This window comes from Wasmannia auropunctata, unplaced genomic scaffold (genome assembly GCF_000956235.1).
Source record: "Wasmannia auropunctata unplaced genomic scaffold, wasmannia.A_1.0 LD335998.1, whole genome shotgun sequence".
Classification (NCBI taxonomy): domain Eukaryota; kingdom Metazoa; phylum Arthropoda; class Insecta; order Hymenoptera; family Formicidae; genus Wasmannia; species Wasmannia auropunctata.
The window spans coordinates 1158965-1175622 of NW_012026892.1; the positions used below are offsets into that span (position 1 = coordinate 1158965).

At 42.8% G+C, this 16658-nt stretch overlaps 2 protein-coding genes across 10 annotated transcripts in view; one reads left to right on the top strand and one right to left on the bottom strand.

The window, feature by feature from the left end:
- Positions 1-3781, top strand: part of LOC105453591 (glutathione S-transferase theta-1-like) — an 8709-nt gene extending 4928 nt beyond the window's left edge. Inside the window, exons 1-6 of one of the 8 annotated variants that reach the window (XM_011695691.1) lie at positions 997-1317; positions 1728-1789; positions 2678-2894; positions 2968-3118; positions 3190-3370; positions 3454-3781. In XM_011695691.1, the coding sequence (XP_011693993.1) occupies positions 2695-2894; positions 2968-3118; positions 3190-3370; positions 3454-3587 (666 nt within the window). In that variant the 5' untranslated portion in view covers positions 997-1317; positions 1728-1789; positions 2678-2694 and the 3' untranslated portion in view covers positions 3588-3781. Of the gene's footprint in view, positions 1-206; positions 514-996; positions 1318-1394; positions 1540-1727; positions 1790-2677; positions 2895-2967; positions 3119-3189; positions 3371-3453 lie in introns of those variants that run through there. The other 7 variants (XM_011695690.1, XM_011695680.1, XM_011695681.1 and 4 more) reach the window with 7 other exon arrangements.
- Positions 3782-3858: 77 nt separating this feature from the next.
- Positions 3859-16416, bottom strand: LOC105453590. 2 transcript variants are annotated; one of them, XM_011695676.1, is made up of 9 exons: positions 15869-16416; positions 9747-10147; positions 9042-9396; positions 8291-8814; positions 7182-8102; positions 6709-6812; positions 6424-6619; positions 6107-6328; positions 3859-5933 (listed from the first exon to the last, which is right to left on the bottom strand). In XM_011695676.1, exons 2-9 carry the CDS (start codon positions 10134-10136, stop codon positions 4764-4766), a joined length of 3882 nt encoding a protein of 1293 aa, XP_011693978.1. In that variant the 5' UTR covers positions 10137-10147; positions 15869-16416; the 3' UTR covers positions 3859-4763. The 2 variants fall into 2 exon arrangements, with proteins under 2 accessions (XP_011693978.1, XP_011693979.1); XM_011695677.1 differs by lacking the exon at positions 15869-16416 and adding an exon at positions 10970-12632.
- Positions 16417-16658: the final 242 nt, after the last annotated feature.

Below are 16658 nucleotides of genomic sequence, written 5' to 3' on the forward strand. Positions count from 1 at the left end.
TCGTATGAGCGATTGCCTCGACATTATTGAGAACGTATGGCTGAAAGATAAACCGTTCTTGACGGGAGACACGATTAGTGTGGCTGATATATTCTGCGCTTGCGAATTGGAAGAACCGCGTAAGCTACCACGAATCTTTCGATTTCATTACATACATACACTGCGTTTACGCGATTTAAGTAATAAGGAATTCTTTTCTTGTCAAGGAATGGCCGGTTACGATCCGAAAAAGGGGAGACCACGAATGACTGCCTGGATAGAAAGAGTTGCCGCGGAAACGAGCCCTCACTATCAAGACGCTCATAAGTTCGTAAACAAAATAGTTGAAGAACCACAAAGCTTTAAATTAATTTAAACATTAATTACAGACAAATACGTACTACTCTCGCTCTTTACATCCAAATATATATCATATATGTGCAATCAATTCTATAGATGATATCTTAATTTAAACTGGTTTTTATTTTGATACTTTTAATATAGTATTTCTTGAATAAATTAATGTTTCACATTTATATGTAACATATACATATATATTATACTTATTATGGGAAAATAATTTTTAGGTCGTTTTAATTTGTTTATTTTTCCATCCATTATTTATCATTTATCCATTATAATTAAACTGCGATGCTGCAATTGCTATAGTGATCGCGATTAACTATAATAATAGATTTCTCCAGGCTATTATACCAAGAATATAACATAAACTGCAGTTCACTGATTGCGATACATAGAATAAGTGACGAAATAAAAATGTTTTTGTGTTAGGTAAGTATTTATTTAATAAAATTTATTTAAAAAGTGTGAGTATCGAAATCAATATGCTGAGTACAAGTATGTGTGAGATGAAGTGTGTATGAAAAGAATTTACAAATGAAGGTAAAATAAAATCTTGAATGTTTGTCGTCGGTCAAGAAGAGGCACTTGGTAGACTTGAATTGCTTATATCGCGTGGCCCGGTGTCTCCACCTATCCGTTGTTGCTCCACCTCACGTTCATAACTTCTTGCATTGCCATGAACTTTGGAGTTGGGTGTGTGTGTTTGTGTAAACATATGTATACACATATGTGACGGAATTTATATTTTGACAAACGTCTCGAAGGACCAGCGCGATAGCCGTGCGTCAGTAGCAATTCAGTAGCATCAAGTCGCCTTTCCATATCGATTGCATAAGTGATCAAAGTGATCGTGAAGTATCATCGATCCCCCCTCGAGCGCGAAAGTCAACACATTTGAGAGAATGGATCGTTCTGCCGCATCATTCCCGGTCTGAACGCCGAGCAAGTGATATTTCTCCTACGCGAATTGAAACGGCAAGTGAAACAGATGTACGGCAATTAGTCGCGAACGGTATCGAATTAGGAGCGGTAGAACACGATAAGATCAGCCCACGTAATCAGCTGATTTCACTCAATTCGGTCGCATGTGCTGTGTCGCGCATGAGAACGACACTACGGCGTCCTTGGGGAGGAATCGGAGTGAAATTGAATGACGGACACTCGTTACTTACGTGGACCTTATCAATTTGCGTCCGGGTATCTTTAAAAACCGATAAAAATAAATCGATAATATGTCGATATAATGATAAATTTGTCACGACTGATTTCGAAGGATTTAATTGAACGTTGCAATCTCCGTGCTTGATTAATTTTTACATTTGCGACTGTCGCGATTGTCGATCAATTGTCGAGATTATTATAATTTTTGTATTTATTTGTTGCAGAATCATCATCTGCGTCGCCAGATTACTTCCACCGAGACCTGTTGCATTCGCATCGATCGTAAGTACGCAGTCGCTAAATTTATAAAAAGCGTATGTTTTTTCTATTGAGGTCAAAGGTCATTCTAATATCGTCCGTCGGCCCTATACTGTCGCAAGTCTATTTAAATAACTTTACTCGAAACCAGAGACATTAGATATGGGCTTAGATTAGAAATTTACACGTAATATTAATTTAATGTTTGCCATACGTTATAGGAAAATAATATAGCTGATCATGAACCTCTATCGCAATAAGCGACCGACGTGAATCTCGCTGTTGCTTATCAAAACCGGCAGAGATATCGATCTTCCACTTATTTAATTTCATTTTCCCTTTTTTATCAATTTCCTCGTTAGCTTCTAATTCACAGTTGACACAAACAAATCCCTAAAATTGCAACACCCAACGATTAACAATAATATATTACAATACTATCATTGTCCTTTATTAAAAATATATTGATTATCTCGTAATGGCATGCAGTGCCGCCCCTCTAATTCATGCGGTTAATTATTATCTGCAGTTTCAAAATAAATTTGTAATAACGGTGCAGTCCCACGTACAGCATATGGCAAATTTAAAACTTATTCAATTAATAAAGATTGTCTTATTTTAAAATGATTTTAGTGGAAAAATTGATGTAATTCTTAAGTTTTACGAAACCATTGCGTTCGAGGAACGCGCTATCAGCGCCTGTCCTTGTTTTACGTCTAAATTATTTAAAAATCATGCAAAACTTAATTGTTTTAAGTCTAAAAATAAAATGGTACAATAGCGCTGATAGCGTGGTCCTTGAACGCTGTTCATGCGCACGTTTTGTACATCAAAATTAAAGTGAACACGGCAAAGTAACGTTTGAGACGTTTCATCTAAGTTTCCTTTATTTCTTTTAATTTGTTTTTTTTTATAGAATTTTCTTTCTCAATCATGACTTTGACGTTGTATTACGATCTACTGTCACAACCTTCGAGAGCATTATATATATTTCTCGAAAAGTGTAACATACCGTACGAAAAGAAGTTTGTAAATCTGAAGAATCGCGAGCAATACACTCCAGAATTCGAACGGATCAATCCATACAAGAAAGTTCCTGCCATAGAGCACGATAGCTTCAATCTCTCTGAAAGGTATTACCCTCTTCGCAGAATAATATAAATACCTTAATTTAATTGTCTTAACCGTCTTCGATGATGGTTTTAGCGTAGGGATTGTGCGATACATCAGTCGAGAATTTAAAGTGGACGATCACTGGTATCCGTCCGATTCGAAAAAACAGGCGAAAGTTGACGAGTATCTCGAGTGGCAGCATCTCAACACGAGACTTCATTGCTCGGCGTACTTTTTAGCGAAGGTGAACGCCTTCCTTGTCTCTTTCTAAAATGCGTTTTGCAGAATATTTAAACGTATTTTTTAAAAATATAGTTTCTTAATCCGCTCCTACGGGGTAAACCGCCAAAGCCGGAAAAGGTGGCCGAATTGGAGGGTCGTATGAGCGATTGCCTCGACATTATTGAAAACGTATGGCTAAAAGATAAGCCGTTCTTGACGGGAGACACGATTAGTGTGGCTGATATATTCTGCGCTTGCGAATTGGAACAACCGCGTAAGCTACCACGAATCTTTCGATGTCATTACATACACCGCGTTTACGCGTTTTAAGTAATAAGGAATTCTTTTCTTATCAAGGAATGGCTGGTTACGATCCGAAAAAGGGGAGACCACGAATGACTGCCTGGATGGAAAGAGTTGCCGCGGAAACGAGCCCTCACTATCAAGACGCTCATAAATTCTTAAACCAAATTGCCGCCGCAAAGCTTTAAACTTTAATTACAGATAAATACTACTCTCTCTCTCTCTTGATATATGATTAAATATGTATCATATATATGTGCAATCTATTCTAGATGATATTTGGTTATTTTGATACTTTTAGTATTTTTAAAATAAATGTTTCACATTTATATACGCATAATACGCATTGTGGGAAAATTAATAAATTTATGTTATTTGTTTATTTTTCCATCCATTTATTTGCCATTTATTCATTTTAATAAAACTGCGGTGCTGCAATTTCTTTACAAATTGTTATAAAAGTATAAAAAAGTTGATTATGTAACAATTAAGAAGCATTGGAACAAATATATAGTAAGCGTTATTTCTTACAGATACGCGGCTTTTAAATGCATACTCGTAAAACCGATCATTTTATCAGCTGTTTTTAAACACACATTTTTCCATTAACAGTTTAAATTATTTTTCAAGTTACTGATTTTGCAGTAAGTCTCCTCGTTGCAACCGTATTGACGTCGATAATGAGAAATCGTATGAACTTTTTACATAATTTATAAAAGAAAAAAAATTTATATTCTCTCATTTCTCGTTTCTGACATTGCGAGCCAATGTGATTGCAACGAAGGATCAGGAGTTTTAATAAAACAAGCAGTCGTATACGCAATCATTATGACTATACCATAACGACTTGTGACTGTAAGGTACATGAGAGGTAGCACGTTCGTAACATCCGTTACATTACAACATGTATTATACCGATGAGCTTATACTTTCCGTATTATATGCTGCTATTGCACAATACATATGCCATTTAAGATATAATACGAGGTGCGCTGAACTCTTTGTATTTCGCAGTTCATAATTTACAAAGCAGAACATCAGAGACCGTGAGCGAAGTACCATAAAATTACAGTAAGCGTTTATCTTACGACCAGGCACTTTTATCACATTCGTGGTGTAAATCCGATGCGACTGCAAGACACAGAATTCGCATTCGTTATAATTTATAGTACATTGACTAGAGATACATAAATTATCAGTGAAAATACATGTAAATCGAAACGACAACACACTTCCTTCGTTTTTTTTTCTTGGTTATTGTGTTGGTCATTAAATGACCAACACAATAAATGACTTCATTAATATTTTACAGACACTGAATTTGTTTTTTTGCGGATTCCCGTATAATTTTCACGATAGCTCTCTCAGATCAGTTTTTTTAGCTTAGGCATTCTCTTGGGACATTTCTCCACGTGGATGTTCCAGTGACGAGTTTGGCACCTCTCGTCGCAGTAGAAGGCCGTCTCGCAGCCCAGGCACTTGAACATGGACCCGGTGAGGCCGCAGTTGGAGCACTCCAGATTGCTCGTAGTCTCCTGAGTGCGATTCACCTTACCCAAATGTGGCGTTTCGCAGTTACGATTCTCTTTCCGCGCGGGTTCCTTGGCGGCCAGCGCGCTGCTAGACGGCAAGATCGTTGCGGGCTTGTACGTCGACGTGGGTGGCGCCGAGGATGCTGCCGTCGGCTCCTGTGCGTTGTCGTCGAAAATCGCTGTCGACGACTGGGAATAGGCATCGTCCGCTTTCACGTAAGGCAATCGGTCCAATAATAAATTCTGCAGTTGCCGGTAACCGCCGTTATTCAATCGCGAATCCACGTTGACACCACCGACGGATGGTTGTACCTGCTCCTGCGGCAACCGTTCGCGATTCGCCACCCTGTTCGTCGCTATCAGCTGCGACGATTCGTTATCCATGACACCGCCGATTCCTCCGGGTACCATTTCCGTGTCGGTTCTTCCGTACGACGGCAGCGTGCCGCGCTGCCGGCCGAAGGAAGCCGCCGCGACCACCGCGGCAGCTGCCGCCGCGGCGACGACATCCGGGATCATTCTGTTCCTGCCGCACTGGCCGTTGCTCGCGGGATAGCCGGCCAGGGAGGTGCGTGCCAGTGATTGCTGCGCGGGGGCCGCTAACGGCGGAGGCGGCGGTAGCAGCAGGGGTGGCAGACAAGCCGACGCGGTGCCGTTTTGCGTGGCAGCCGTCGCCGTCCTCAGACGATCGTAGTCCAGGCCGGCAGCGGCGGCGGCGGCGGCGGCGGCCGCCGCCGGCTGATAGCCGCCCGCGGATAGGGTGCCGGAATACTTGAGGAGATCCGTGGTGAAGTGGCGAGACGCCGTGTCTTGCAGATGCGCCGGGTAACGTTTGTCGAGATGCTGCATCTGACGGAGCGAAGAGGCGTGCGGATCTTGCAAAGGGCCTATTTGATAGCCGCTTATCGGCGGTGCGGTGGCATGCAGGCGAGAGTGATAGGGGTAATCGCCGTACGGGCATACCGCCGAGTGGTAGCCGAAAGCCGCGCCGTAAGGATCGATCTGCAACGGCGAAATAGTTAAATGATCAACTGTTTAAATGACTACACCTATTGCGGATAAAATGCTTTATTCTCTAGGCGCGCGATTGGCAAATATAAAATTGACATCTAGCGGATGCATTCACTTTGTACTGCATTGATTGTAATCCCTGGTAATCGTCTTATTTTTCTTACCGCATAATTAGATGGATAGAACTGGGTAACCGAGATGGGTGGACAGATGCCCGGTCTCACAGGAGGCGCAGCCGACGACGCGTACAATTGCTGCTGACGTTGCTGATGCTGCTGACGCTGCCACCTTTCCGTATTCCATTGCGGCGCTACGTTGACTATGTTGTTTCGAGTCGCGTTACTTGATGCACTCGAGCGGATCTTTTGCGTCTCCAATCCGGGGATCTGTATGCGGAGAAACGATGGAGAATTCGTTAGAACTAATAGTAAAAAATGATTCATCATTTTTGTGAACAATTGGTAGCGGAAATGTAACTTACGCGAGTGGCCTCCGCCGTTGATGCTGTCGGTAAGCTTATTCCGGATTGTAATTTAGATTTCGATTTGGCAGCTTGTTTCTTCGACATTCGCGCTACCCAATTGCCCAACGTAGGAAATTGCTCCGTCATAATGCGACTTCCGTCGTTTCGCTGACTGGTCGTACTCTCCTGAGCTTTATTGCAGCTATTAGGCAGACTAATAAATCGATTGCGTGGAAAAAAACACATGTTAAATTAAATGTTAATCAAATTTAAAATTATGCAACACCTATATATTATACTTACACGATACATTGTTGATTTGAGCTGCTGACGGTAGACCTAGATTGAGCGAATCCTAGAGGTATTATTGGATCCAAGGCCGTAGATTGATTTATGCTTGACATTACCTAAAAGAACGAAAAATTTAAATCTGAAGAAAATTATTTTTTCTAAATGCTCGAAAATAAAAAGTTTGCTAATAAAAAGAAGTAAAATAAATATATGATCGTTAATAGCATGGCACAAATCATTCGCATTCAATCACACGAAATAAATTGCAGATTTAACGAGAAAGAATATCAGAAATCACAAGAAAAATTGACACGAAATTATAATAAATTAACATAAATCTTATAAATTCTATATGTTAATCACGCAATACAATTGTATTTTTCTTAAAAATGCAGAGACAAGATAAGACATACAGTTTTATGGATTTCAATATTTTATGGCAACTTGTGACCGTTATTAAGCTTAAATAATTTTTTACAGATTACCTTCTGCACGTCCCTCGAATTTTGTATGACGTCCGTGAAAACGACGTTCTCGCGTGCGACAGACGGACCGTAATAATTCGACTGCAGCTGCACGATGTTAGTCACATTGGCGGCGGGCACTTGCGGCCGTCCAATTATCGTTGACGCTTCCTGTGCAGCCATGACTGTGCTCGTGACCACCCTGTTCTTGCCGTTGATCCTTTCCTCCGAGCTGTAAGTCCCATATTCCGTTGTTTTCCTAGTTTCCTCCATGATCGACGGATTAGCCGGCAGAGCCTCGCTCGACTTCTGTTCCAGCTCCTGTTTCTCGCAGGCGACTTGTTTATTCGCGACGATTTCCGAAGCCTGTGTCACTTCGTCGAGATGTCCTTGAGCGACCTCCTTCGTGTCTGGCATATCGCTTCCGTCTATCTCGATGTCCATCGTCGAATCTAGGAAGCTGTCTGAAGGTATCGTCGGTGACGTTTGACGATGCTCCTCAATGTCGCCAAACGTTTTAGTGTCCTCCGGAATTTTCTCCTCGATTTCCGGATTCTTCAGTTTCGGCAGAGGTTCCTCTTCGTGCCACTCCGCCGTACTGTTTCTCGGATCTTCAAACTCGGACGACGAAACCGGGGATAGAGCTGGCGCTATTACGTCGTCCCGTATTATCGTTTGATCCGTATCGTTCACCTTGACTTCCTTCTGGATCGGCGAGCCCAGCGAGCTGTCGCCTTTGTGCCAGCTTTTGACGACAGCCAGATTTTTCTTCAGACACTCGAGTGCACTCGGTTGAATTGCTATGTAAACTCTGGGTAACACCGGCGGACTGTTTCTCATTGCGTCGGGCGATTTCCCTTTCTCGTAGTCGATGGGAGAACGCGGCGACAGTTTCGGCGGGGAAGGGGACGGGGAAACGCTGCTTCTGGATATTCCATTTACCTTTTCAACATAGATATTAATTAGTGGAAGCGACACTGTATGAAATCATCGGTCGAACTCGATTATTTTTACAGCGTAAATAATTTTCACCTATCGAATTTTGTAATCCGCGATCTTCTTCTCAGCGTAAATTTATTTTATTCTGGGAAGGAGAATTTCACCATTTCATCCAGTTTCATTCTACTTACCTGCGCGACGTCACTCTCGACAGCGGTTTTCTCGACTGACATGCGCTCGTTCAGCTCGTTCTCATAATCAAGATCGACGACGTCGTCGGTCGTCGGCGGTATGGAGGCGGACAATTTGCACAGCAGCTTCGAGATGTTCTCGATCTGCTTCTCGTAGCAATTCATCATCTGCCGCAGCCGAGTGCTGCGCTGCGGGCTCGTGTCGGCGGCGTTGTTGCACGCGGTCATCTCTCGCGAGAGCTCTAACGCCTTACCGCGAAGTTCCCGCAATTTCTGGCGCAACCGGTTGCGACGGTACTTGATCTTGTACCCGTCGCTCTTCGGCGCGAATCGCCGGCTCTTGTCCCGCGCATTGCCCGTCGACGATTCGAGCTCCTTCTCCGAGGCCACGTTGCTCCAGAAAGCGGAGTATCCGGACGGGGACTCCGGACGTGGCGTAGCGCCGGTGACGATGCGATAGTTGGACTCGTTTCCCGTCTCGGCGTTCATCTCGATGTTACGTCGGTATTCGTCGGTGGTGCTCGCTGAGAATAAAAGCAAACCAACGATGACGAAGGGAAGGAATCCACGTTTCCTGAGTGCGTTTCCGAGTAAAATATTTTATATTGAATTGGGACGAAAAATTCACCAATTACATCTTGAAATAAAAAATTTTTGAAAAATAATCTAAATTAAATATCGATAAATTTATTCACGTAATTCCTAGAAACGTTAACTAAACATCAGAATAAAATGTACAAAAATATCTTACCTTCGCGCACAACCTTCTTCAATCTTAAAGGTGGCACGACTTTGTTGCAGACTTCCTTCTTTTCTGTCTCCGGCTCCGTTGTCGACACCACGACCGGTGACGAGTATCTCTTGTCATCCCACAGCCTCACCACCACGTGCTGCTGCAATTTTCTTTCTCCTTTGTCGGCCAAATTACCGGAACAAGTTCTAGAGTACTCCTTCAAAATATTCTTGACACGTTCGTCGCGTATATGACCGGCGTCGACTTCGTGAGATTTTCTCCGTTTCTTCACATCCTTGGTAATTTCTTTGTCGTACTCCTTGTCCTGGTCTTCGCCGTTCTTCCTTTTAACGCTGTTGACTTCTTTGGCAATCTGTAACGTGTGAACCATCGACAATAATAACATCATATAATTAAAGTGCGAATTGTGCTGATATTTAATTTAATTTCCAATTTCGACCCGCGGGCATTACTCGACTTTCGATTAGTTAAATTTACTATGGGCCGTATAGAACAATTATTATTTCGTGAGACCACCCTTTAGTAATAATTTAATTCACTCAAATTTTGATGTGTATTGCATGTCGAAATCATTTTCATACAACGACGGAAAGATCTCGTATTTGTTGAAATAAAAACATGGCACATTCAAAGAAATCGTTTCCTTTTTCGCAAGGGAAGAAAAAAAAACTGACCGACCCTCAGGCCAGTTTGCATTGCTACCTGCACGACATTAGTCATATCTGGAAGAATGTAGTCCGAGCGATCGATGAACTCGCTCGTAAGCATCATTCCGTCTCCGTTCCCATCCTGCTGCCCGAAAGGGAATTCATTCAACTCGTTGGTCAACGAGCTGATGCTCGGAGATACGTTCGATTGCAACTCGACCATGTCCAGACTCGCGGATTTCGACAGCTTGAGGATCGGCGAGCGTGTCTTCCGTAACGTTACTATCGACGCCGCTGACCTCGTCGGCGTCGGTGGCGCAGGTCGGATCGGTAGCGAGCGATTAGGTTGCACAGGGATCACGCAAGGACCACGATCCCTCAAGGCGGTCGCCAGACTGCTGCCCGTGCCGCCGCGTTGCAGTCTGCTGGAACTGTCGGCTATCATGATGCGAGGTTCTGGAAAAGAGCATAATTTATACTTAGATATTATCAGCGCGACAAACAGGACACACGACTTACTCCAAGAGTACTTTTCGTAATCGCTTAGAAAGAAATTCTCAATGTTTGATCACGTATTAATCAAGATATCAATCTTTCTTGTCGCATCGCTCGGCACAATTTTCTAAATCTAAAACCGTTCGAAATCTTTCTTAAAATAGCCTTTTGTTTTTTATGTTTATTTTTATTTTATACTTTCAAAAAAGCCATGTGTTTTAATGATATTAATGAAATTCAACACATCATCTTCTTAAAGGCTATTTCTGAGTAAATTAGCTTTAATGAGCATGATTTCAAACAATGTTTCGAAAGACTATTTGGTCGAAGCAACAAAGGCAAATTAATTCGGATGAATATTTTAACATTGACTTTTAATAATTTAATTTATAGCACGTATGAACATTTTTAATTCCCCGCGCAAAACAAATGTGTTTTCGACAAATCCAATAAATTTTTATCATAAACTTTTTATATTAAAACAATTTTTCAGATCTCGGATTTCTTGGAGAATAGCCGTGAATAAGCAAGAAAACAATTTTTTTTTTTCGCGCAAAATCAAATGTTAAAAGGAACAAAGGAGATTGGAGACCGGTTTATATAATACTACTAACTTATAATTTTCCTAGTGATAAATATATACATTTACATATGATTGTTTCTGTTCCAAGTATACATGTGACAATATATTACTTCTTGAACATATGTATATTTGGTATAAGATCTAAAAATCGACGATTATGAGGCGTTATATTACTTTTCCTCATTATCTCACGTTCTCACCCGACATCTCTGAGCTCTCTTCGGCTTCGCCGAATCGCTTCAGGATTGTCTGCTTCCAGGCAGCTTGCTTAGACTCCTCGCTGGTCAGATCCACGAGGACTGGAGCTTCCCCGTACTCTATCGAGTGCTCGACCGTGCCCGACGTGGAGGCCGTCTTCACGACGTCGAGGCCGTCACCCATGTAATAATCCGGACGTTTCGCCGGTTCTACGTCTCGGTCGCTCATCAGGCCGCCTTCGATGTTACGTATCCTCGCGGCGCCGTCCTGCTGCTGCAGCTGACATTCCGCGCAGTCCTTGCACGTGGCGCACACGTCGGCCTCGTCCTCCTCGAGCTCCGTCGAGCTGGAAATTTGCGGACATGCCGTCCTTCCTTCATTGCTGGCGTCGCTGTTCTCGCAAAAGAGCTCGACGATGTCGCAGGCGATGACGTTGGAGTCACTCGCATCGATAACCGTGGAGCATCCATCGAATCGGGTCAAGCGCATCTTGGTGTCGCTAGACTTGCCGCGCAGCTTTTTGCCGCGGGTTATCGTGACCCTGGGCCAACGGGTTCTAGTCACGTGCGTCTGACTGGACTTGTCCTTCGAGAGCTTCCTCTTCCGCGGCTTCAGCGCGATGGACAGGTGCCGATTGTGCGAACGCATCTTTCTTTATCAAGTGACACAATCAGACTCGAGGATTTTTCCGAAAGTTCGATACGCACGTCCTTGGAACATTTCGTGTCCCGCATTTCAAATTATTCAGATGAACGGCATCCTTCTCCTCCCTTGCATTCGCAGGACACGCGCTGCAGTAATAATTGCGGTTGAAAGGGACGAGGGCGGGGGAGGGGGAGGGTTGAAAGAAGGGCAATTAAGTATTAAACAGCCAACGGTATACTTTAGCAGTTTTGGTTCGATAAAGTTGAACAAAGTCTCGCGATGCAAATAATACATATAGGGGGGAGCGAAGAGACGCTCGCGCTCGCGAAAGGGAAGGCAATAATTGCGAAGCTTCGTGCGCTACATGTCAACCGTTCTACGTGTGGTGTTTTTTTTTCTTTTTTTTTCGTCAGAAGTCTCCTATCGATTTTCATCGATCGTTCCTCGTATACGCACTGTGCATCGAGTGTGTCTTTCACTCCGCGTTTATGGCAACAGAACACACGAAAAAGGGAGAAATTACGCTTCGCACGCGATGCACGCCCCCCTTGTCCCATCTTCTCTTTCTGCTGTGTCGGACGCACACATGCATTTCTCTTTTTTTTTTTCTTGCGCGGAAATTCACGGTCGCGCCAAAGAAGTTGAAAGCGAACCCCTCGCGGCAAATCGAAAATCGAAAAAAAAAGTCTGCACTAAAAACTTTCTTCGTTGTAACATGCACGCGCATGTGCGTGTGATGTAATTACCGTATACTTAACATTGCGAATATAATTGTTGAATGATGCGATAATCAATGTTTAAGCGAAACTGCTAGCAGCGAACCAGTATGGAAATAGAAATGAGCTCATAGTTTAGATTACGAAATTGCCGGTATTTCATAAAGCCTTCAACGATCTATTTTTATTTTAGTTACTTACATATTAGTCATACAAGTTATAAGTTAACTGTAAGTTCTTTTATTTTACTTCTTTTAGCTTTTTTAAATAAATAATCTAAAATAAAAATGGAAATAAAAATATGAGGAATATCTCTCTTTAATATTTTTACTATTTACTTACAGGTTGCATCCTGTGTTTTTAATTAATAATTATATTTATTAAATAACTTTTCATTTGTAAGTCTGATTACTCTACATAACGTACATAATGTATATTTCTTTCTCTCGCAAATAATATTTTAGCAATAAGATAATATTTTGCTTTATGCTTGTTTGTATGATTTTTTATTTTTATATATTATCTTTTTCAGGCAAAAAATATGACGAAATTTGTTAATTATAAGGAAATATGTTTAACGTTACCGGTCAAGAGACTTTGTTCCCATTCGTCGAGGTCACGCCCTCAATTTTGATAACGAAAGAAGTACGGATGCAAATTACCTTTGCAAATTGTCTTCGGCCACGTTGAACGAATACAGTAAACAATTGTGCAAAATTACAACACTGCGAAAATCCACACAGATAAGGTATCACATTTAATTTACCGTTACCAAAGTATGTTAAATACATATGTATTATATATCAATATCATTTTCATATTGCATCAGACTGAAGGCGTTTTACTTTTTCGCTTGATATACAAAGCTCACCCCCGAAGGTTTAGTTCCTGTTATCACTTTCTATCGTTGCTTTCGATCGTTAGCATCTGCGAGTTAATGTATACTCCACACCAAATTACATCACCATATCGCTGCGACAGGAATTATGTGTCAGCCACCCACTCATCGGAGAGAGACCACCGATCCATGCAATAAGATATAGAGAACCGCGAGACTTCACACTCTATTTCTCCTTTTCTCTTCTCTTTTTCTCTTTTCTTTTGTAGACATCTGTTTCCTTCGAGACGTAATACCACGCCTTGTACTTTTTTATCCCTCTTCTTTTCATTCAGTTTCCACGGAAACTTGCACAAATTTTCACAGTATTCGACGGTACCTCGCATCGTTTACAATCTATTCGGAATTTTTACAGCGATATCGGACAGCGGAACTCGTTATCCACTTTATTCAATGTTCCGGCGGCGGGTACGCCGAGCCGCGGCGAACGTCATCTTACGCGCTTTGAAGACGATGTCCGCGGTATGCCCCCCCACGTGTGTCACACGAGCTGTAATGTAGACTGTCATGCGAAGGAGCGAAGCCGGCCGGCGAAACGATAGAGCAATGTATTTTTCCCCCTCTATTTAACACCACACGCGTGACGGCTCTCTTTCGGGAGCCCTTCGACGCGACAGGCGTATTTCAATTGGCCGTTCAGGACGCGCATCCTCTGGCGCAGGCGGAAGGACGATCGGAGAAGGGACACGCGAGTCGATCACGTTGATGTCTCCACACCACCGTTTTTTTTCTACAGCCCCGTCGCGCGCTCACGCGACGCTACATTCCCGAGAAATTTATTCTCTCGGGGTCAATCGAGAGAATTTTTAGGAGTCCTTGAAATTCAAAGCCTCCCCCCCTCCAATTCCGAAACTCTTTTTCTTTCTGTCGCTTTTTATGATCGAAAACCATCGCGCAATACTCGATGCTTATTTTTACTTTTTAGCGCCTCGATCGTAAAACATATTAGGTCGCATTACAGGCAACAGAGCTGCTAATGCTTTACTTATCTGCAGTTTTATGCGACCGCTCAAGGATTAACGATAAGTACGTGACGATAAAAACGCAGCTAGTGCCGTCGTAAAACTTGGCGCGCGCCTTCCTTATATTTTGATTTATGCTTTCCGTAAGTATCGACATAAATATAATCTCACGATCATCATTTTCATCTTAAATCATAAGCTAGACTCTAAACATTAATCTGTTTGAAACAAGAACTGTCATTTTTATTGGATCTGTTTTTACAGAGCTTTGGCTAGGTCGACGAGTCTCGCAAGCGCGCATAAAACTCGTTCGCGTCGTAACAACAGCATTCCAAGTTGGAAAACTCGTTCCGACGTCGTGGCTAAAGAAAAAAAAAATGAAATATAAAATTTCCACGGGAAATTTCCAAGTCGTCCGGCCGCGGCGCGGAGAACTTTTGAGCGCCTCGTCAATACAAGGGGGATGAATGCTTCATGCACCCCACGCGGATAACGTTAGCGTGACGCGTATAACCAGGCGGCAGCGCGGAACCCTTTCGCGGAGAGAAAAGAGGCTCTTTCATAATTTACCGGTCCACTTACAGGTATCTTCTTTGTAGTTTTGCGTTATATAAGCCCCCGCTTAGTTAGTGTACGTAGTAGCGCAACCTTGTACTACCCCACCAGCTGGCGTCCGAAGAGAGTGTCGTTTCTTTGAGTGGTACTTTCTAGCGAGCGTATATAATATAGTTCCCGAAGAGGAGGAGAAGAGAGGATTCCCATCTTCGATCGCACGCTGCTCGTCCCGAAGGATTACTTACGAGAATATTCCACGTGGCGGTATACATATTACGTCACGGTGCTACATATTGATATCGGGCTCAACTCGGGGATAGAGAGAGAGATATATATATACAGGGGATATAATTAATTAGGCTTAGAAACGAAGTCTCAAACTACCACGTGCCACGTTCAACTTTAATTAACCGATAACGGATAATGGCGCGGCGATAACGAAAAAGATAGCAGTCGTTTTCTTTGTTGTGACAACGACAACGGAACATTGTACATGTGCGGCGATGTGGCCGACGAATGTTATACGTCTATAGATAGATCTTTACAGCGAAACGTGTGCCTTCGCTTCGCCGTAGCCGATACCTACGTCCGGGTATATAAGGGTCATCGACATATCCTCCTTTGCAAATATCGACGAAATCCGAGCAAGATCGGTCCGCGGTTCGCGAAGAAATCGTCGCTCGCTCGCTCGCTTCCTGGAAGCTCAACCGGTGACGATCTGCCTTGCGCTTATACGCTTACAGAAGCGAGCTTATCGATTGAAAAGTTTCGCAGACCGCGCGATTTCGCGTTGATAGGTATCCTTCAAATTCTTGCGAGCGGCCGTGTCGAGTGGGGAAACAGTATAGAGAACGGGTTGAAGACGGAATAATATATATACATTTCTGTAGTTGGAATTATATCGATCCGCTTACGGATAATTGCGCCATTTGTTAAACAAGCAAAAAAATTAAGTATGCTTCGAGAGGATATTATTTAGCGAACGATCGTTCATCAAAACACCGGCTTTAATTATAGGAGAATTATCGAGGAAATTAATTTCCATCTCGCCAAGGCTATCTGGATTTTATAAAGCTGTAAGATAATAATTATTCGATACATTCTAAATGAAAAAAAAATACTTACTCAATAGGGCGGAGCTCCAGAGTGATCCGTGACTTTGTTTATCATTCCTTGTTGACAATCAGACCATCATCCTCTGAACGCATGGTATCCTGCTGAGAGATGTGCGTTGTGTGTACACAAGAGTCACTGTGGACTCATGCGATCTCATCTGGATGTTAATTTTCGCATTTATCCGGACCGCACATTAAATTTTCAATCACTGAAGTATTTTTTTCAATCACTCAAAAAAAAACTCAACCAATTTTAATATTTACAAATTAAAGCGGCAAGGTCCGATATTATTTAATCTCCATTGAACCCTTATTTCAGCGAGTTTAACACCGAGAGGCGAGACGATATTCTTATATCCATAAACCGGGAGATGTAGGAGGAGATTCGTGCTATCGATAATCCATCACGTCGCACTTCCAGCTGTCCCGTCTGTATAATCTGCCGTGTGTAATTTCATGTCCACGATGACGCGGCGACGCCGACCGATGTATCGCGCGCGACGCGACACGACGCGCCAGACCGATGCGTCGGAGCCGATGAGCAACACGCGAGTGTGATCGCCGCGTCGAGGTACAACATAGCAGCGCCACGTGGTACGTCGAGGTCGTTACCGTGGGGGGCTGCCGTCGTTAGGGTTCCCCCGGATCAACCACGGCGAGGGTGACGACAACCTGCGCCCGACGAATCCTCTATTTCGCGGTTACAGCTTCGCCAGCTGGACGCTCAATTGTGATGTAATCTGCAAAATGAACACAGAAATTATGTATTTAACAAATAGTATATTTTCTCTCTCTCTCTC